General features: G+C 36.2%; 2 protein-coding genes across 4 annotated transcripts in view; one reads left to right on the plus strand and one right to left on the minus strand.

The window, feature by feature from the left end:
- The window catches only part of LOC122799310 (period circadian protein homolog 1-like), a 439,191-nt gene that overhangs the window by 305,626 nt on the left and 110,852 nt on the right, over positions 1-22,713 (minus strand). For all 3 annotated transcript variants that reach the window (XM_044068277.1, XM_044068278.1, XM_044068276.1), the window contains exon 3: positions 22,138-22,239. In XM_044068277.1, coding sequence (XP_043924212.1) covers positions 22,138-22,239 — 102 coding nt within the window. The remainder of the gene's footprint in view (positions 1-22,137; positions 22,240-22,713) is intronic.
- Positions 18,147-22,713, plus strand: part of CRYBB1 (crystallin beta B1) — a 651,488-nt gene continuing 646,921 nt past the window's right edge. Inside the window, exon 1 of the mRNA XM_044068281.1 lies at positions 18,147-18,272. The gene's annotated coding sequence lies outside the window, so the exon portion shown is untranslated. The remainder of the gene's footprint in view (positions 18,273-22,713) is intronic.

Consider the following 22,713-nt stretch of genomic DNA (forward strand, 5'->3'; position numbering starts at 1 on the left):
GTAGCAACAATTATAAGTTCTGGGGATGTCAAATCTAATCTTATTTTTTTATTTAATGTATCTGTGTTAACTCAGTAATTAAACTAGTCTTATCATATCCCCTATAGCCCCTAAATCTACAACATGGTTTACAAGGTTAGGGTAAATAGAGCATTTACACAGACAATTTAGTGCTGCCAATCAACCAGGAACATCCACCATTCAATGAAAGATAACTGCAGAACTATAACTCCTTGATCACTACTCCACAAATCTTCAAGTCCTAGAATGCTTTTTCTTATTAATGATTTATCCTGTTTGCTAACAGAAGTTGGCTTCATCTACACAACACTGGGTACAATTAACCATCGTGTTTCTGGAAAATGGAAGGAATTCAGATTACCAAGAAAAAAAGTTGTACACATTGGGGAAAATAGGCAAAACTCCACCCAGACAATGAGCAGAGGTCAGGAATTAATCCCAAACCCTGGCATTGTAAGGCAGGATCTCTCAATCTCATCAAGATTTCACTTTTAATCCTCATATCAGCCTAGGCCCTTGGAGTACACATCTTACTCATATCATAACAGACAAGATTAGGAGTAATTTCAGTGGATCATCATGGATCCTGTGTACACCATGGTGTAAAATAAGCCACTGAAAGGTATGAGGCCTGGTTGTCAGGTTTGAACCATGTTAGAAATATTATTGCCATAATTGAAACAAGGCTAGCAAAGAAGTAAATAATCCAGATAGAGTAAATAATAATTCAGGTAACCTATGGATCAGTTGTTCAAAGCCTAATTATTCAAAGAACCAACTAGGGTACCAGAAAAAATTTTACCACAGGTGGAATGACATTTCACACAAACATCCCTTACCAGTCAATACAGCAGACTCTGAGGTTGCCAAAACTCAGAGAAAGGTATATGTTTTTCTTATAGCCATAAAAATGCAGTCACATCGCCCAGTAAAAATACCCAAAAGCTTTTTAATAAAATTTCAATAAAAAGGTAAAATGTATCATCATCTTATTAAGACTCAGACTTCATAAGAACATAAACAGGGAGCAGCTCCAGATATTTACATTTTAAGAAACCCATCATGTGACCAGGAAGTAGAATGACAACAAATCCTTCCTGAAACCATTAAGTAGTAAATACTATAAATTTCCAAAATTAACAAATATAAAATGAATTGCAAGTGACCATAAAAATGTTTCGGTAGCATCACCATTACATTAGTAGTAAAAAGGCTCTCACAGTAAGAGCAAAATAGGAGTACACAAAATAAAAACAAATGAAAACACTTTAACCTGCTTAACTTTAAAAGGGTAGTAGATTTCATTTTAATACACTTACTATACTGAAGTTCTCATATGAGATCTGGAGAACTTGTTGCATCATTTCAAAGTTGCCAAAATCACTTATGAAATTCCAGTTTATTTTTCCAACCCCCCACCCCATCTTGGTGCAAGGTTGTACCTTCTCAAGTATAGACAGCAAATACATGCCTGTATTGAAGTAAATATTACAATGTTTAGCAAGAGCAGTTTGCGTGCCACCCTTCAATATACAGTAGGTGTCTTGATATATTCTTATCGTAAGGCTTTTCTCTATTTTATCTATATAAAATGTCTGACATCCTGTGCAGCAAGTCAAATATATCACCACCACAGTGTTGCAGTTGACTCTATCAAACAGTAATCCATTTTTGTGCCATGTAATCATGGCCATTTCAATCTATGTCTTATATCGATTATACCTGCCACACCTGTGTGTCCAATTGAAGTTATTGGCAGAGGTAATTATCTCACCTCCAGCACTCTCAAAAATTATCTGCAAATTTGCTGGTCTGGTGGCATAGAGGGATAAATCGCTGACTATGGCCCAAGCAACCCTGCCTCTAATAGCAGCTTGGGGAACTGACAGAGCATCAGGGAAGGATGGACATGCCCATTCTATGTGAAAAGGTGCTTCTTGACGATGATGCTGTCTAAGGGGAGGTGTGGCCCAAAGAGGGAAGTTGCTCTCAGATATAGTTGAAGACCCTGGTTGGGTGCAGAAAAGGAGTGGGTATGCCATATAAAAGAAACCTTCCCTAGATGGAAGCACAGATGACTGAGCCCTCAGGATGCCCTTAGGATCCATGACTAGCATGGACATGGGACACTGGGCAGTTCGGCTGGTAGGATGAGGCCCGAGGGAACCAAAAAGAAAATTTTCCATTCAAATTTGGTTTGCTTTTGAAGAAAAAAAAAAAAGGTTCCTAGCCTATGACATCTTGTGGTATTCCCAAGTGGGAAAAATTACACCAGTGTTTATGTATAACCCCTTGATAGTTTCAGAATCTAAACTGTGCCTCAAAAGAATAGCTCTCTTATATTACTTAAAGCTGGGATCCTGGGATGTGTGTCAGCTGCAGAAGTTATACCTGTCCTCTGGTGAATAAGAGATGCATACATGTCACAGCTCTTAGGCAAAGATTCGTGGGCATGACATTTCAACAAATGCGTGTGGGTATCTCCTGTCTTGCAACACTTCTTGTGAGTGGTTTAACTCAGTTCTAAAAACAGAATCATCAGAGGCATGTTTAATAGTTTGGCCTTTACTGACAAACATTTTGATGGAAAGGGTGGTGATTATGGATGTGTAGTAGAAAATTACTGTAACTAGGTTTTTTGTAGGTACATAGGTATATACTAGGCCTAAGCCCATTGTGTTCTTTACAAGCCTAGCCAAGCATCTCAATTATATCCTGCACATTTATGTGATTACAGGTTATTTTAAGGGGTATATTTAAGCTAGGATAAGATTTACAGGCTGTGTCTGTCCATTAGAGAATTAGGTGTTAGACCCAAGGTACATTTCTGATTTCCCACCTACTGATCTAGCTTTCTCTTGAACAGGGTTAAGGAAGAGCTCTGTTTCGCATAGATGGGAAGCCTGTTCAAGTGAAGGGGAATTCTCTGGAATACATACCTATCCCTTCAACTTGCCTTATTTATGTTGTAAGCAAAGTTTAAATCCCTAGATCAAGTAATTTGGTTGTTATTCATTTTGCAAATATACAAAAGCTCCAGCACAGTAGGATCCAAGAATGTCCAAGAAAAAAACAACAGGATCTCATGTCCAAGAAAAAAACAACAGGATCTCATGTCCAAGAAAAAAACAGGATCTCATGTCCAAGAAAACAACAGGATCTCAATGTCAAACACTATTTTAATGAGTAAAATAATAAAACACTTGTATGCCAGGCATAAATTGCCTTTCAATGGTCTGTAGGAAGCAGAGTATTGAGATAGGGCTTTGAAGCAATCTGTATTGGGCATGCTGTTTACACCCTATAGTCTTTTTGTGATATAATAAAGGCATTTAGGAAAGCAAAATGGCTGCATTTTGCCTAATTCATTATTGGTATGACAGAGAACTCCCTGTCTGATAGGAAAAAAACATAGCATACAGTATGTACTAGTATTATGTGCACCTTAAAAGACATACTCACCAAATCCATACATTGCAGTGTTCATTGAAAGTCCTGGTGGTATTCATCATACTCAGTACAACTTCCTTATGTAGCATACACCTTTGGACAGGAGAAAATCTTGCTAGGCATTTTAGTTGAATCAAAGCACATACATCTGTTGTTGTTATAATCAATGTTTAGACACTTGCTAGAGAACCATTTTTTAATTGTTGAAGATGACTGGATTAATTTACTTGTGATAGTTCTGATAGACTTGTCTGAAAAACAGACAGCAAAGTCATCTGTGTAAAAGCTCAAGTTGCTAATAGGCAATAGTAAACAACAGAAACCCTAAAATGGAACCCTAAGAGATTTCTTATGAGATAGGAAGGCAAAGAGTTAGGGAGTAGTTGATCTTGACTCATTAAGTTATTTGATCGTGTAATGAGAGAACCATTTAGAAAACATTATCCATGCCATGTGATCAGAGGTCTGACTTGATGAAATTGTATATTATTCTATTAGTAAAAGACGCCAGTGCAGTGAAGTTGATATGGCCCTTTCAGAATTGTTGCTGATTTTCAGTGAGAATCCAGAAGTGGTCCAGATTATCATTTAAAATGATGGGAGGCTGGATTTCCAAGACTTTTAAGATATGACTATAAAGGGACCTAGATCTATAGGAATCAATGTAATTACTAGGATCAAACTATGGGGCTTCCATAGGCTAGAGAAAACACTATATTTGTGTGAGCCATTGATGAAGGAATAGAGGGGGTATGAATGAAAGTATTATAGGCATGAAAAGGTCCATGTTATAGCTCATGCATCAGGATATTTTTAAGCTGGAAGTGTACTTGTTTGACAGAAACATGTTTAAAAGAAAAGGATAGACAAAGATCTGTTGGTCTAGGTGAGATTTGTTGTGAGTGAGATGTAAAAGAAAGATTGGAAGTCTTGTTTTGAAATTAGAAAGGCAGACCATTACATGCACCTAGGAAGCAAAGCAAGTCTGATTATTTAAATGTACTGCTGCCACTCTGTTTAGTTATACAATGCAAGGGTGTTATTTTACGCTAAAATAGCTTTGTGTTGCTTAACTGAGTTGTTTGTCTTTGGGGGTGGTGTAGTTTGCCTTAGGATTTAAGAATAATGAGTAAAAAAAAAATAGTTTGAAGAACTGTATGATACCCAAACGTGTTTTCTTTTATAAAATGACATGATGAATTTCAGTAATAATCCAAGGAAAAGGGAGAGCATAAGTTCTTTTTTTTTCAGGATACTAATTATTTTGAAGTAGGATAAGAATGCTCTGAAAAAAATGAAAGGCATCATTGCAATTTCTTGAAACAATGGCAGAAGACGAATCCAAGATTGTAAGCTCAGACTGGAGAAATCTTTGCCATATATACTTGAAATACATACTTTTATGATAGTATGAGATGTATTGTGTGTTTGGACGAGTATTTTATTGTTGACATGCATTGGTTATTTAGTAGGGACTTGTTAACAAGTGGCCCCCTGAGCACCTCAGGGAGGTATTTTAAAATCCGATCTAGAACTATATCACTGCCAGAGAGTGTACTGGGCCTAATAGATACTTGTACTACATGTGAGAATGAAAACTGGTGGTGGATGGATGAAGATGTATTTATTAAAATTAGTCAGTACGATAACATTATGTTTGATAAACAGGGGTTAAGGGATATGGAGAGAGTTGACCTATGAATCTATATAACTAGACTGTTGGACACTGAGTTTTTCCCATGTGGGACACTGGTAGATTAGCTAGTCGGGATTTAAATCAATTTGGGAGAGGTATGGGTGCTGACAAGGAACTGAATTGCTAACCAATAACATATAGCATTCACTGTACATTTTATTTATTGCTTTATTTGTTTATTTATTCACTTATTTATTTATTTCATTATTTATATTTTAATGACATGCCTAGTCCCACTAAGCCCATGGTCTCTTTTCAGGTAAGAAGCAAAGTAGCAATCATACTGGCTATGGGAACTTTGGCCAGGATACAGTCAAACTTCCCCTAGTCTTTTTGATAAGTGCTGTTGAATCTTTTGTATCCAACATGGCTACCACTAAGTCAGGCAAATGGAACACCAGTTTAATGTTTCATCAGAACAATTAACTAGAAAATGAATTCATAAACCTGCTCTGGGAATAAAACCCACAGCTTTCTGATCTTCCACCATCAAAGACAAGTGTGCAACTTCTTGAGCCACTTACACTACTCTAGTTGTTTAGTTTTGGAATATGTTACAGCCTTGTAGAACTGAAAAAAGAAACAGTTTATTAGAGCTTTATCGAGTGTTGTAGATAGGCACATTTATTTTTGATGTTATTGGCATTAACAGTATCCACAATGCACCTCCCCTTTCTGAGGGGTAAAGAGATGTGGGCAGATTAAGACTGAGTTTTGTATCCCCAGTAGCACCAGATATTGGTACTAATAAAACAGAGATAATAACCAGTATTACAGATGAAAAAAGGAGAGTTTAGTATGATAGGAAAATACTATGGTTATTTATGGAAAGATGAAAGTAGCAGAAGAAAAATTATTGTGAAAAGAAAGTGATGCCATAGAGAATGCCTACAAAGGTAATGTGGGTGTAGGGATAGGGGGATGCAGGAATAGGTGGACCCCTTTCATACACACAATCTATATTCTTAACTCAGTCACATCTATAGCAACTTTTTTTGTATACCTCTATGCAACACCTATAGTTCATTATGGCATCCAGGATGTTTTGGGACTGTTTTCCCCTAACCAAGTGACTTAGCAATTAACAACCGGCTGCATAGTAAAAGGCAATGAGTAAGCAACAAAATGACAGTGAGAGAGTTCATCTGGAATATCCTGCAGTGAAAACACACTCTGGAATGTCTTGCAGTGAAAACACACTCTGGAATATCCTGCAGTGAAAATACAATGCCTGCATGTCAGTTGCTAAACATATTTTCATATTTAGATTTGCTGTTGTAACCGAGACTGCTACATATTATTGAGGGGTGAGGTATGAAATGTCATGGTGGAGAACAGTTTCACTGTCCATGTATAAATGCATTATACTGAATATGTTGCTGACTGTCTAATACTAAGTATGAACATAATAAATCCAATATTATGAAGGTAGGCAATATTTCCATATACTAACAATACTGCCAAAACCACATGATTTACAAGCCGTTGTATCATTTAAAACCTTAGATGACAATGATGGTGATGGTGCTGTTAATGATGAGGATGAAAAATGTCATTGATATTGGCACTGTGAGATGTCCATCATAGAGACGTTCAATGCTGCTTATATTGTTAATTATGAAAATAAGTTTGTTCATATTTCTATAAATGTCTAAATAAGAAAGCTCTCATAAAGGAATTTCTTGCTACCATCTAAAAGCTCAAGTCTGACTTAACAAAATGTTCAGACACCATATCTCTAGGTTCAGTAGTTCTGAAAATATGAAAAAGTGTTTATAAAATGTTGGAGAGACATTTCACTCTTCATTTGTGAACAATATAATCAATTATAGTAAAGTTACAAAGACTGCGAACACAAAGACTGGGATTATTTTAAAGAACACTTTTTTACTGACAACATTACTGTTACTTACTGTTCAAAAGACATTTACATTTGTTTTGCCTATGGTTTTTAGCTTGATTTTTTTTTCAGAAACTGTTCTGGCATGTAATAGGTTTGCTAGATGAATGACCTTCCACAGGCCAGAGATATTAATTATTTAAGTAGATCACACAGGTAAGTAGGAAAATTTCAATTAAATCTATGGCTAGCGCTATCATCCTTGCAAAAGGGAAAATGCGAAATGTAAAAAAAAATAACTGCAGACACCAGTTGCCCTCATACCAAAAAATAAATAATAACTATATGAATAAAAAAAATAAAAAAACTGCATATTTATAACAAAATGAAATAAAATAAATCAACAGTTAAATACTGTGTGTAAACACAGTTAGCACCAAAAGTGGTGAAATGGCAAGAAAAAGCATGCCTTATTATTTTTAATGCAGTTTCCAAAAAAGCTGCCAGCACAGTTGCTGTTGAATTGTGTAAACAATGTAAAGAATATGCAATGCAATTATTTTCTTCTTTTTTGCTGCATCATTACTGTTACAGCTACATGACACTATCTGTACTAATAAAAATGTGCCATGCCTTATCTCCTGGTACCTGAAGACATAGACTTTTGCAGAGAGGAGCCTGTCTGATTTTCAGACAAGAGTATAAGCCTATGTCCTGCCTGCTGTCTGGCTTCATTCTGTGCCATACTGGTTTGCAAGCTGTTCCCATTAATATATTTACACCTATAGATGTAAGGCACAGAATACTACATGCCATCTTGAGGCATAAGCAAATGCACATGTATCCACATCTAGTATCAGGTAAATCTGTTCTCTCCCAAGTGTGTACAAGAAAGAATGAAGCAAAATATTCAGAAGCCTTTGTAACATCTTCATTTTCAACTTTGCTATAAATGCACACAGACAAGCTTGCAAGAAATTCTGAGAAAATAACCCATTGTGTTCAGAAAATACTTCAGCATTTCTGTTAATAACTGTGAATCCTTCACAACATGTGCCGGTAAAGTATGTTTCAGAAAATTAATCTTGCAGAATTGTATTGCTACAGAGTCTCTACTATTTATTTCAATGATATAATCTTTGCTATCTCAAAAAGAAGATTTAATGGAACGGGCTCAGGTGCATGCAGTGTAAGAGACTCAGTCTTATGTGATCATGGCATAAAATGCAATTGCCTGCAGAGATAAGTGTTTATTCCTATGCTCGCCCAAAAGATGGATGGAATTCAGGTTGCTAAGAGATATACAGAGACATTGCCAGCTAATTAAAATAGATGTAAATTAGAATATCAAAATATAAATGTTCACATTAGACCCAGTTTTACTGCTTAGCCAGCTGATGGTTAGTCACATCAGAAAAAGCTTCTCAAAGGCTAACAATTCTAAAATTTCAGCTACAATGATATAACATTAAACATTTAATGAAAGTTATGGTGACAGCTGTAGTGTCCTTTCTAAAACAGGCTGATTATGCCCTGAAAAAATACTCTATCAAACAACATCAGGTAGCGACAACTCAATACTGAAAGTAAACATGATCCAGATAGATTTATTACGTGTGTTTTGGATACAATTTATATTCAGGATTGAAACATGTGATACAGACTGGAGAAGGGTAAGTAAATTGGAAGGAAACTACTGTTTCACAATGGACTGGTGTTTAAGTGCCATACTAGATAGGTTTATTGTCTCCTTCTGCCATCAAGTAAATGTAATATAATTTGTTAGTATTGTTATCTCACAATACTTGAAGTTCCAGCTCATTTTCTGGTCTGGGTGCTTTCTATGACCCATGTTACAACATTCTATAAAAGTAGAGCAACTTCTAAAAAGAAAACATTTACTATGATCATATTTTCTCAGCCTTTTAGGTAGATTTGAAGTTTTTGAACCGTTAAGACTTTACTACAGGATAACTGAGAATTGCTGAAACATTAGACTCTTACAATATGCCAGATGGTCATGTAGATACACCACCTTTAAAGGTGTAAACCTTATCTGGATTTCTTATTAATTATCAATAGCCCATCACATGAATTGCTTCATTTTCTTCTAAAAGATGTCTTACTTTTCCTCTCTCTCATCCAGTTTAAATCCATTGTACTGTATGAAGCAGGGACTGTTTAGTCCACTTACTCGAATCTGAAAAATGCTACATCAATGGGAATTCGCATTTTCACCACGACTGACATTTCAGAGTTAGAATAATAATTTGAGGGGCAGTACTGAGAGGGATCATCTCTTGCATAGGGTTGATTCATATTATTTGAACTACTACAGTATAGGCTTGCTTTTGGAAAAACATTCCATAGAAATACTACAGCAAGCAGTTGTTTTCTGATTGAGGTAATTTTGCTCAGAAATATTGGGAACATTTATTCCCAATCGCTGAATAAAACATTTAATTTGCTACCATAAAAAATAGTTTTAGTAGCATTGTCTATTTGCATTTTTTGCCACAAGACTCTCACATTCTCACATACCATGAGCTCTGAATGACAACTACCAACTTATCATAATTCTTTGCAGGAGACATATGGAGTTTTGTGATGCAAACATAATTGACCAGTGATGATCTTTCCTCAAGGAACCTTGTACATTTTATAAGTACTAGGAATCAGTCTGTATATCATTTCAAGCATATCCAAAAAAAACCCTATTCAAAATGTCCCCCTAGCCACAAGGAAGGCAAGTTGAAACAGACTGGAAGAAAACAACAGAAAACCAGAAGGGCAGGAAAAAAAACAGAACTAATAGAAAGTGCTTTGTTCATTAACCTGGTTTAAATGAAGCACTTTCTATTACTTCTGTATTGAAATTGAATATTAATTTAAGTGATTTTTATTGGTTGAAAATGGGTCATGTTTTATTTGGAGGGGTATTTTAATGTTTGAAATGTGTAATTGTGTAGAGTTCTGAAGATGTTCCATTTAAAGACAAAAGTGCTAAACTCTTGAATTTTATTAAAGACGTGTGGTTTTGGACTTTTACTGGCGTGTAATATTTTTTTTTTTTTTTCTGCAGTACTGGTTTTCTGTTGTGTTCTTCGTTTGTGATTCAATTTACAAGTTTAGACTGCAAGAGAACTGCAGACTGCCCATCCAGTCACCCAGGTTTTCTTTGAAGGTGCAAGTGTGCTACTATGCTTGAATTGTATGGGAAGTTTGTTCCAGAGGAGAAGGATACATTGGGATATGACTCTGTCATGCCCATGTTTCTTATTTATCTTCTGATTAGGGTTTAGTTCCTTTAACCAAATATTTGATGTACCGTTTGTTCTGAAAAGGAATAGGAGATCAAATAGGGTTAGATCTTTCATGGCATGAAAGGCTAGTCAAAGATCTCCATGGAGGAGTCTGTAAGGCATGGCATACAGAGAAAAGGCTGCCAGTCTCCCCTGATACCTATGAATTTTGACGCAACTGATTTTTCTTTAGGTATGAATCTCTGAAGTATCTCAAGTTGTGTGATATGTTTAGATAAATACATGCCAAAAGGTGCATCATATTCAGTAACGAGTCTGATACAATATGACAATTAAGACTTCTTTGATCTATTGGAAACGCATTTGGAAATTAGATCAGCAGATAAAAGACTTTCCAGACTTCAGACATGATGCTCAAATGAAAAGGAATTATCAACAAGAATACTCACATCCCTTATGACAGTGCCTGATTGTAGGGGTATATACCCGATGTTGTAAGTGGAACTCTTGTTTGCCAGAATGAACTATGCTACATTTTTATACATTAAATTTCAGGCCATTATCCTTCCACAAATTGTTAACAGAGTCTAAGCCATGTTGGAGCAATTGTGAGGTCATTTGAAGACTGAATAATAACTCCCAATTTACAGTCATCTGCAAACATAGTTAACCAAAGCCAGAGGTACTAGCCTGTAGGTCTGAGAAATATATGCCAAATAGGAGAAGCCCAAAAACTGAGTCCTGTGGTACACCTGTGGTAACTGTTTTGCTTTCAGAACCTGCGGCACCTGCTACTCTAACTGTGTGTGTTCTGTCAGACAACAAGTTAGCTCTCCATCGCACAATATAAGAATGTATATTCATATTTACAAGTCTATCAGTAATGTTTGCATGGGGAATAGTGTAAAATGCCTTGGCCAGGTCTGGATATGCTGTATGCACTGCATAACTACTATCCACTGTTTCAGTTACTTTTTCAAAGAAATTAATGAGGTTAAAGAGGCAGGACTTTCCTTTGATAAAGCCAAACTGAGGAGGGTCCAGGGTTAAGATTTTCAATGTCCAGATTAATGAAGTCTGGGCTAATGCTCTGCATAACTTTACATATCAGGTTCGTGAGACTAACAGGGCTATGGTTACCAGGGATTACCTTGCATCTCTCAAGACTCACTACTATTTATTCTTGGTCAGTGAAGTATTCACCACACTTTTGGTGACATAGTCGACTGACTTGCTTGCCCATTACCAGTGAGTTTTCATTTAAAGGTTTTATCTTACCTCTGTTCCATGTTTTGTCTTGGTTTCATTCTGTTGTTGGTGTACCACATAGGTAGTTCCTTTGTACTTTCCTTTATGCCTCTTTTTTCCTTAATCACTTTAAATTTATTATACATTTTACAGAAATACATATCTTTATTTAGTGAAAGAAAGGACTGACATAGTCATTTTACAGGCCAGTCACATAAATGTTGCATGCTTTCCTTAGGTTGCTCACGGTAACATTCCTGGTTGCTCCCATACTCTTCATTTATCACTTTGTAATTACACTTGCTGTGTCATCTGTGAGTGTTTGGATGGTTGGTAGTGCTCTGCCAGACTCCACCCTTGTTAAGTGGTTGTTTTCTGGCAGGATGACCTAAAGTACATATATATTCACAACATAGAGGGAGATGGCACATCACTCTTCGCTGATGGTTCTTGTAGTATACTTTTCAACAGCCCAGATATTAATGGATGCAATTTGTAGTTCATATTGTTAGTTTACCCTCAGAATTTGCATTTTTTGTCAAGTTATACACAACTGAAGTTGGCAAATAATGACAGCCATTTAATTTCAGACTTCATAGCTTACAGAAATGAATGCCATGTAGTACATAGGTTAGACCACTGGTCAAGTAAACCATGGATCATGAGTTCAAATCTCATCAAGGTTTCTGACTGTACTTTAAATTGTCTAAGGCAATTAGGGAGGTGCATTTTTATCAGACATATGCAAAATATGCATCCACAGAGGTTCCTTATAAAAAGAATACAGGGCATAAACAACATGCCCTTCAGAGACCATCTCAAAGCCCTATCCCTGTACGCGGTTTCCTGTTGACTACTGAGAGGTGATCTATGCCTGGCATACAAAGCATCCTCTGACACCACTCTGATGGACCTGTTGCACATCCACAAAACAAATAGCATCAGAATTACCCAATCTTAGGTCCTAAACATCATCTGGCACATAAATAGGACATGTTGGAAGGATAGGTATGTGTCTCACAAACTACCCCTTCCCTGGAACAGGCTTCCCATCCACATGAAGCAGAGTTTTTCCTTAACTCATTTCAAATATAACTTGGACCAGTGGATGAATAATTGGAAATTTATGGTTGCTCTGGCAGGGATATCTCTATTAGACAAAGGCAGACAGTAAATGCTTGGCCACCCATGCCCAAATCTACAGATACCCTTTAAAATAACCCCAGGACATCAAAACTTCTCAGATACATTTGTGAAGCATGGAGAGGCTTAAAAAGATCTCCTGAGTTCATAAGCCTGGTAATCACCTATGACTCTAATGCAAAGCCTGTCATACTATCATTGTTCAAATATAAGCACAATATATGAAATTTGTTCCTTAGTCTGGATATTTGTTCCCCATTATTGATCAACAAAGTAACCAGTACACAGTCCGTTCTTTCACAGCTCATGGTGAATAGCTTTTGTTGTAAGATTTGGTTTCCACTCAAATGAGTTTTTTTTTTTAGTCAGCTGCACAGTCAAGAGGCTAATGCAGTAATAGGACTTGGTGTTCTGTAGTTGACAATGAGATATAATTCTGGTCAGTGACAATTCTTTGTTCCAAAGGTACAAGGTTTGATTCCCTTTACCCCTCTTAGGTTATTAATTCTAACCTAACTGTTATTGATTTATAATCTATTTTTAAGGAGCTGTTGCTTTTGAAACCAATGGAAGTACCACAGAGTCAGAATTAACAGGAGGGAGAAATCAGATCTGCCCCTGTAGCCCATTTTCTTAACAGTTTAATGACCAGTCACTTTGGCAGGATGATTGGGTGTCCCCTAATGCTTTCCATTTCTTCACAGATGCTTCTAGTTGTCTGGATATGGGATCATAGTTCAAAGGAAGGTGTTTTTTGTACCCTGACCCCCATCCTGAATCCTTGAAAGTAGGAAAGGCATCACCTGACTTGAGTTCTTACCTATTAAACTGGCAACAGTAGTGTTGAAGGATATGTAATGTAACAATAAGTTAATGTTTCATACAGACAATGATGCTGTAGTTCATGTATGTTTGAAACAAGTAACCTGGGTCACACTCGGTTTAGTCACTTTTGGGATTAGTGGTTCTTCACAGTTTGCAAATTTATCTATAATTTTCTGCTGAACATATTCCTAGGTCCCATAATGAGTTACACGACTGTCTATCTTGCTTACATGTATCTACATTTTGAATGTTGGCTCCGGAAGTCAATTGTTTGGTCCCGTAATGTATTGCTGACTGTCTGTCTTGTTTGCAGGTATCCAAATGTTGGAAGCTGGTTTCAAAAGTGGATTGTTCGCTCACACCAATCCCACCTTATGTTTTGATGACTGCAGAAGAATAATCCAGTTTTTGTAGCAAAATTCTTGGACTCCCAAAATGAAAGAGCTTTTTGGGAGGACTTGCAAGATGGCTACACATTGAGTAACAGCTTAATTCTAGCTCTCCCAGTGTGAAAACAGAAACTTAGCAGAAAAACACAGTGGATTTATACTTCTGGGTAAATTTCATTAACTGGCTAGTAAGTAGTAAGTGCACTGCCTGGATGCCAGGAAAAAAAGAAATACAGAGAACTTGAAGGAAAATTATTTTCAAAAGGTGAGGAAAAAACACTGACTGGAAAAAGTACTGCAGCTGTTCAGCAAAAAGCAGTGCAAGCAGACATGACATCCATTTACCTACAGGAAAGCATAAGACAATTGCACACAGACCTGATTAAAATAAATGAAACACTGATGGAGTATGTCAACTCATACAACAAAAGGCTGGAAAAAGTGGATGAAGCTTTAAGCAGATATTCAGATGCGGTAATAAAGCTGCAAAAATCATAGGTAGAAATGAAGAAAAGGCTGGTTGAATATCAGACTGTACAAGATGAGGTGCTTCAAAAATAATAGAATTAGAGGACAAAGCACATAGGGAAAACCAGAGATTTTTTGCTATACCAGAGAAGCTGAAAGGAACAGATGGTAGTAGTTTTATGAAAGCACAAATACACAACTGGGCTGGTATTCCACAGCAAGAGTTGTTAACTGCAAGGGCACATCATGTGTATGCTCCAAATTGGCTATGAGAAAACAACCTAAAACTTTAATAGTAAAGATACAATCCTACCAGTAGAAGGAGTTGATTCTGTAAAAAAAACTGACTGTGGAAGAAGACAAATTACTAAAAGTGGGAGACAGCAGAGTGTCTGTGGAGAATGATTACTCGTTATACACCAGGCAGAAGAGGAGTAAATGTATTCCACTATGCAGGGAATGTCGAGAAGCAGGGGTGAGACTGTAACCTATGCACCCAGCTATCTTCAAAATATTCTTCTGTAGAGCGACAAAATAATTTTTTGATGAAGTACATGGAAAGAGCAAATAGAAAAGTTTGCCCAACAAAAAGTGAGCTGTGAAACAGAAGAAGGTTCTGCTTCGTGTTCTTCATGGATCAATATGGTTTTGTGGAGGGGAGGCAATCATTTGACAACATTAACAGAACACTGATGATCCAGAAGGAAGCAAAATGTAAAAAAATACCACTGTTGCTGGTGCTTCTTGATGTAGAGAGAGCATTTGACAGAGTAAGATGGGACTTTATGAGCAGGGCATTGGAATCATTTTTATTCCCTGATTAAATTAAAAGGTTGATTAGGAGGATATATGAGGGATCAGAGGTGAAAATTAAAGTGGGTGGGTTTATCTCTGATAATTTCTACTTGAGCAGAGGAACAAGCAGGGGTGCCCTATTTCCCATTTGTTATTTGCATTATATTTAGACCCATTGGCAAAGGAAATAAGGGACTCAGAAATTCAAGGATATAATAGCTATAGTAGTCAAGAAACACTGTCTCTATTTGCAGATGGTATGATTTTATACCTGATAAAACCGGAAAAGGACATTGCAGTGTTGTGGAACATTTTGAGACAGTTTCAGATCTTTTCAGAATACAAAATTAATGAAGCTGAAACAAAGGCAATATCAGTAAGTTATGTACCCACACACAAATTGGTTCAGCAACATCCGTATTTATGGAGATACGATAAAATGAACTATTTAGGTTAGTATGGTTAATAAATGATTCCGGTGTGGCAGCTGATGATATGTGGGAAAAGACTAAACAAAATGTAATAAAAAAACTGAGAAACTGGAAGCTCTGCTATATGGATATGGATAATAAGATACAAGCAGTTAAAATGTTTTAGTCCCTTTAGTCTTATACACAAATCAGACATATTTTACTAACCAGAGGAGAAACTGTGAACAGCAATTAATAAAGAAATGAAGGATTTTATCTGGTAGGGGAAGATGGCAAGAGTCAAGTGGGATAAGCTGATTCTTCCAATAGAAGAAGGTAGATTGGGATTGCCTGATTTGAAGGGGTATTTCAGAGCTACACAGTTAAGGTACCTATACATAGCGCAAGCAGAAACCTATAATTCAAAATGGAAAGGGATGATGATGATGAAACAGGGGGGAGCTCAAGAAACAAGGAGAAACTGGGATTTTGGATGCAGACCTTTAACGAGAATAACAATAATCATACAGAATATGATATTCATAAAGTAGCAGAAATTATTCTAGGAACTAAGCTACACAGGAATAGAGAAAGAAGATTCTGCTGAAAGGGATGACTGCAATTACGATACAGACAATAGGCAAGAGGTGGGGGCAGAATTTATTAAAGAAAATTGGCAAAGTAACCAAGGCAATGGGAGTAAATAACTAGAGAGGCGAAAGATAATCGAAGGGAAAGATGCCAAGAATTTATTTGGACTGCATGTTACAGATTGGACTGCAAGTTAGAGATTGGCTTCCCTATCAAGGATTGATATCATAATTTGGGCAGAGATAAAGAAATAGGGAGGTCTTAAATGAAGGACCAGCACTGGTAGACTTTTTAGTAGAATATAGAACAGAAGCTGCTGCTAAAATAATGAGTAGAGCATATAAAATATTGCATGGTAACTATAAGAATCAATCAGAGGAGATTAGAAAGGCTTGGGGAAAGAGATTTGATAAGCAATTCACAAAAAAAAAAAAAAAAAAAAAAAAACAAATTGGGGAACATATGTTTGTCTCCCAAACAAAATCTAAAGATTTAGGATTTTTATATAGAAATGTTTGCATAGCTATTTTTATACCGAAAGTAGACTCCAAAGAATTTCTCCTCAAGTGGACAGCAAATGTTGGAAGTGTGATGGGGAAGAAAGAGATAATTGGGAACATATTTTCTGGGAGTGTAATGAGTTAATAGACTTTAAAGATTCCCTGCAGACTATTCTATCAGAGATACTGGGTGAGCAAATTGGTGTAACTAGGGAAATTATTTTTCTGAGCTACGATACAGAATCGGAATTGCTTAGACATACTAAGGCCTTGCTGAGTCTAATTATTGTAGCTACCAGAAAAGAAATTACTAGAAAATGGAAATCAAAGTCTACACCAACTGTACTAGAAGTAGTGAATATAGTAACCAAAACAACTGGAATTGGGATCTTTAGAAAAGGGTAGGAGTAAATTGCGTAGGAAAAAAATGAAAATTGTGGGAACAATACATGCAGGGCAGGACTTAGGTTTAAAAGAAGGCAGGATTTGAATGAAATATTTAACACTTGACTGACAATGACTGGATAGATTATAAGTGATGTATAATGTTTGCAACTACAATTGGTGTGCAATATAAAATGCTTGCAAATGGGATTATGTGAATATGGCTTGTTTTCATTGATATAAATGTATGATTGCCTATGTCATAAGTGATAATTTAATAAGGATGTTTCTTGCTAAAAAAAAAAGAAAAGAGCTTTTAGGAGTTGCTGTTAGGTCTTCCTTTGTCTTTTGTCAGAAACGTTCTGAACCAGAGAAACATTAGTTACCACATTTAATATCTCAATATTTAGCATCATGGTGGTTCGAGAAAAAGTTTTCCAACGCCATTAAGATACAATTTTCAGATCTTAGCTTGATGGCAAAGGTTATTGGTCTTCCATATTTTACCAAGTATTGGTTAGTAAACAGAATATTTAAGGGTTGGTCAGGTTAAAACATTCAACGGATATTCTTCACCTTATTGTAAAACCTTTGTTAGAAGTTTTGTTATGGCGTTTTCACACAACAGAGCAGAATTAGCACATGTACACAGTTATTTTTATGTGGTGGTTTCACATTAGCAAACTGTTCTTTTTATGATGGCCACCCATATTTTTATGTTAGAACAAGGTTTTAGTTTTGATTCACAGACCAAAGAATAACCAGGATGGGTGAGGTCACATCATTTGTCTAACATTTTGCTTTACCATGTTCAGTGGTCACTTACCCTCCAGAAGTGTTGTTACTCAGTGTTCAAACACCTTAGTGTTTGTTTTTTCCCAAAGGCATGCTGATACCCACAAGAGAGCTTTTGTTTTGTTTATGTAATGAATTAGGTAATCAGGCGATACCAGTGAAAACATATCCTTTACACCCTTTGTATCGAGCAAGCCACTGAACTAGCAAGTGAAGGTCAGTATTAGAGATTATAAAATGGAAGGGCAGATGGTCATCTGAATTATATAAAGATGAAAATGATTTAAGTAGACATTCATGTCTTTTCTGTTATTGTTTTTAGGGAGCCTGAGAGTTTTCATCCGTGACGATTCCATTGTGTCACATGCCACCAACAGAACAATAATCTATCCAGAAGTGTAACACCTTGGTATTGATTCTCGCTCATGGAACATGACATGGAGAGGTTTACCAGGTATGATATGGGTCAGTTGCTTGCAGTGTTATGCCAAGTTATTGCTGAATTTGGTCAAGTGGACATAATTATTCATTTATGTGGTAATAACATTGGATTGATGCGAAAACCTAGGTTAATATCTAGCATAGTTAGATAGTCGTAGCCATCCAAAATATTTATCCTGGGTTGCTTGGTCTTCCGTAATCCCTATATTATTTTGGCATCATTCATTGAAGCATGTAGTGACTGAGACTACTCAGAAAATGTTAAATAACAAGTTTGCACACATTTCATCAACCTTGGGTTTCTCAGTTATTTATCAAAGAGACATATTCAACAAAAATGCTAAATGGTATCAAGCATATGAAGTCCACTTGTCAGACATGGTGTGGGGCATTAATCTTGATTGTTCTCCATTTACACAAAAGCTGTCATACTGCCCAGTTTGGAAGGGCTGTAATGTTTGAGGGTTATCATGCTATTTATGAGTTATTTAGGACATGCTGAGAATAAAATGTTGATTTCCAGCTGTAACAAATTGTGATGTTTGATAATAAACTGGTCATAACATTCACAAGTGTTGTGTTATTTTAGGTAAGGCAGGGCATGGAGAGAAGTGCAATTTGTGGTGTACATATAATTGTCCCCGCATCAGTCTTTCATTGGGGAACCTTGTATCTCTTCAGACTCATCACTATTTATTCTTACTTGCTGAGTCATTCGCCACCTTTTGGCGATGCAGTTGACTGGTTTCCCTCCCTTCCCTCCTGCTTTCTTTCCTACAAGGGCAATCTCTGAGTGGTCTACCCTCCTGTTTTATTTTCCCCTTTTCTTTCCTAAGCATTTCACGCTCCAAAAAGGTGGTAGTGAATTGTCTTTCAACACTGTATATGGCCAGTTGCCAGTTTGGTTGAAAGAAGTAGTGATAGTAGATCACTCATTTTGGTATAGGACAGCTCAGACTGGAGGGGTGCTGAGAAGAAAATGTTCATTTCCAGTCATGACAAACTATGATATTTGATAAATAAAATGGTTACAACATCCACAAGTGTCACTCTGTTATTTTAGATAAGGTAGGGCATGGAGACATATGGCTAATCTTTGTTCAATTAAGACTTTCATCAGTAATGTAATGTGATTTGATTTGCCTTGTTTTGTGAATGTGCCGAGGGATGTTAGACTGAATGTAAACAGTGCCATAAGTTTAGCTGTGTAAACATACAATCTTGATTTTGTTTTTCTATTTGTTTTCTAATTGTTTTCTTCATATTTTTTTCACATTTATATGTTGACTAATAATGCATAATTGCATAAAAATGGAGGAAACTATCTGCAATTTGCAGACATTGATATTCCTCCAAGTACACCCTGAACATTGAAAGACAGCACCATTATGCAATGTTTTAACTAATTCATTGGGTGTTTCTACTACTTACAACTTTAGTTCACAATACCTGGATTATTCAGTTGCGGATTTACTTTTTAAAGCTTTAACATTTATGCCTTGACAGAAGGTAAATATAGCAACTACTCTCATGGATTTTATATATATATATATATATATATATATATATATATATATATATATATATATATATGTGTGTGTGTGTGTGTGTGTGTGTGTGTGTGTGTGTGTGTGTGTGTGTGTGTGTGTGTATATATATATATATATATATATATATATATATATATATATATATATATATATACATATACACATATATATATATATATATATATATATATATATATATATATATAAAATACAGACTTGTGTTTATAAATGAAAGAAAACACTGTAAAATGTGAACTTCAAGATTGTTGCAACATTGCCATCTGCTGTAAGGAAAACCAAAACAAGTATTTCAAATGTGTCTTTTGAAGTTGGAAAGATATTATGAATCTCTTTGATGTTTTACAAGTCGGCTCCAGTGGGTCTGGATGAAGGTTTCATGTCCATTGTTTTAAGGTTAAAGTTAAGGGCCAGAATTTACATGTGGAAGAGGCTTTATTGCTAGAGTGTATATGTGAAATGTCTTGTATTGTTGTAGTTTCCTGGGCAGGTGTTAGCTTGTTCAATAATGTTTGTGGCCTGAGAAAACCTAAGTGTCAAAATGATGTAATTTGGGAGGGCCCCAGCAGAGCTGGTGGATAGTGTTTAAAAACTATTGTTCAGTGAGAGACTGTAAGAATTTTGATCTTTGACATCTAATCTAGCACTGCTTGCTCTTTATGTATGTAAGTAAGATTAGAGCACTGTGTTTTCTTTTAAGATTAGCTAAAGATTAGAAAGTTAGATTAAGTGTTTTTCTTTGACATCAGACCTGTCCTACTGTATTATTTTAAGTTTCTGTGTGATCTCTGAACTCTTAGATATATCTGTGGTGTAGTAGTATTGTCTCGTGTTTTAATTATTTATTATTAAATATTTTAAAACATTTACCTGTGGCTGGTTTGTATAGAGAAATAGGCTCTAGAGTACATTGCATATTTACAGAGTTCATTGTAATAGGCCACTCTAAAATAAGCCTTAGACTGAATAGTCACATTACCAAATGGATAATAATATTGCACAGTAATAATTGGACACCCTTTTAAGGGCCTTTTAGTAGCTGATATTATTAGATGGGTGGTGGCAGGAATTACTACCATATGGTCTGGGTAATAGGGGCACAGTTGGAGAACCTATGCAAGCCTTTTCCCAGGAAGGTCTGTGTGGTTGTATAACCTCTTCTCAAAGTGTGTGTGTGGTGTGTCAGCTACTTGGCAGGGACACAAAGCACTGGTTGGACAGGGAGGGTACTGGAGATTTTAGCTTGCCCTGCTAGGCTGAGACCTGGACCCTATAGCTGTGCCAGTGGGGAGTCTTATTGGGGACCTGGTGAGCAAAGGAGCAACCAGCACTACACTGACTGTGATCTCTGTGTGCACGTAAGGAAAATTGTACTTTACTGTGTGTATTAGTTATCCTTTCCTCTTCTAGGAGATGACCTCCCTGGTGTTAGTGGTGCAGATTGAGGCTCCTTGATTGCTGGGCCAGGGCATGGTCATCACATATATATCTATTTAGAGACAGATATATAGATACAAATAAAAACAAAGCCAGTGTGTGTGTGTGGTGTGTGTGTGTGTGTGTGTGTGTGTGTGTGTGTGTGTGTGTGTGTGTGTGTGTGTGTGTGTGTGTGTGTCTGTGTGTGTGTGTGTGCATGCGCCTCTGTGTGTGTGTGTGTGTGTGTGTGTGTGTGTGTGTGTGTGTGTGTTTTATATATATATATATATATATATATATATATATATATATATATATATATATGTGTGTGTGTGTGTGTATGTGTGTATATATGTGTATATATATATATATATATATATATATATATATATATATATATATATACACGTGTGTGAACTGAATTAAATTGAAAAACCCAAATGTCAACTATCACAACATCGACCACAAAATGTTAACAAAGCAAATTTTGACATTCTACAATGCATGAGCAAAGCAGTATCCTCAGTGCATGCATAATTAGAATTTTTAAATTTTAAAAATAAAAAGAACCATCTCTTTTTGCAGGAGTGGAAGCCTTCATGCACCTCTACATCTCTTTCTAATTATATACTACCCCTACATGAAGCCTTTATTTCTGACAAATGCCTGTTTGCAGTAATTTGATCACAAACATATACATTTGAGGTGGACTGTTTGCTATTTTGGGAAACTTATCATTTTATTTGTGATTGTCTAATTGCTTTGCACAGTAAGACAGCAATAGGCTCTTGTACCTGATTTCTTGTAAGCTAACTCATGATTCGTTTTATTAAAATTAAAATACAACAATTTAATTGCATTTCCATAATGTAAAGTATTAGGAAGTATCTTTACCTGCATCCACTGGTAGATGGATTGTCTTGTTCTGAACTAGTACTCAGAAGGCTATAGGTGATTGAACTACTGGGAGTCGACAGGCTTTGTGTAGGAGAGATGCTTAAAGAGAAAAATCAAACAGGAATTAAACATATTAATTTCTTTGTACCTAAGTCACTAAAAACTGTTCTGCTAAGAAGTCATTTCAAACATCCAGTCCTGGGGTACTTGCTAGTAACAAGTGCCCTGTGCAGTGTATCTTAGTTTCATATTCTAAAGCTGTTCCTAGCTAATGTCTTTTGTCAGTGACTATCCATATCATGAACATCACTGATAACTGTCATCTTGGCTGTAGCTAATTTTCTGTGACACTACATGCAATGATCACCAGCTGCTAATGGAGGTACAGCTTTCTTCCAGTTTCAGTACCTCACCATGATGGCAATTCAGGAAAATTCTGGAAGTTAGCCGAAACTGCACCTCAGCAGTTCCTTATGCAGGATATGCAACTAACAGATTTTGGTAAAAATGCTTTGAGGAACCTTTCACTTACATTTTTATTTTTATTTTACATTTGTTGACTGGGCTAATCTA

This window comes from Protopterus annectens, chromosome 4.part0, assembly GCF_019279795.1.
Source record: "Protopterus annectens isolate FY-2018-M chromosome 4.part0, PAN1.0, whole genome shotgun sequence".
Classification (NCBI taxonomy): domain Eukaryota; kingdom Metazoa; phylum Chordata; order Ceratodontiformes; family Protopteridae; genus Protopterus; species Protopterus annectens.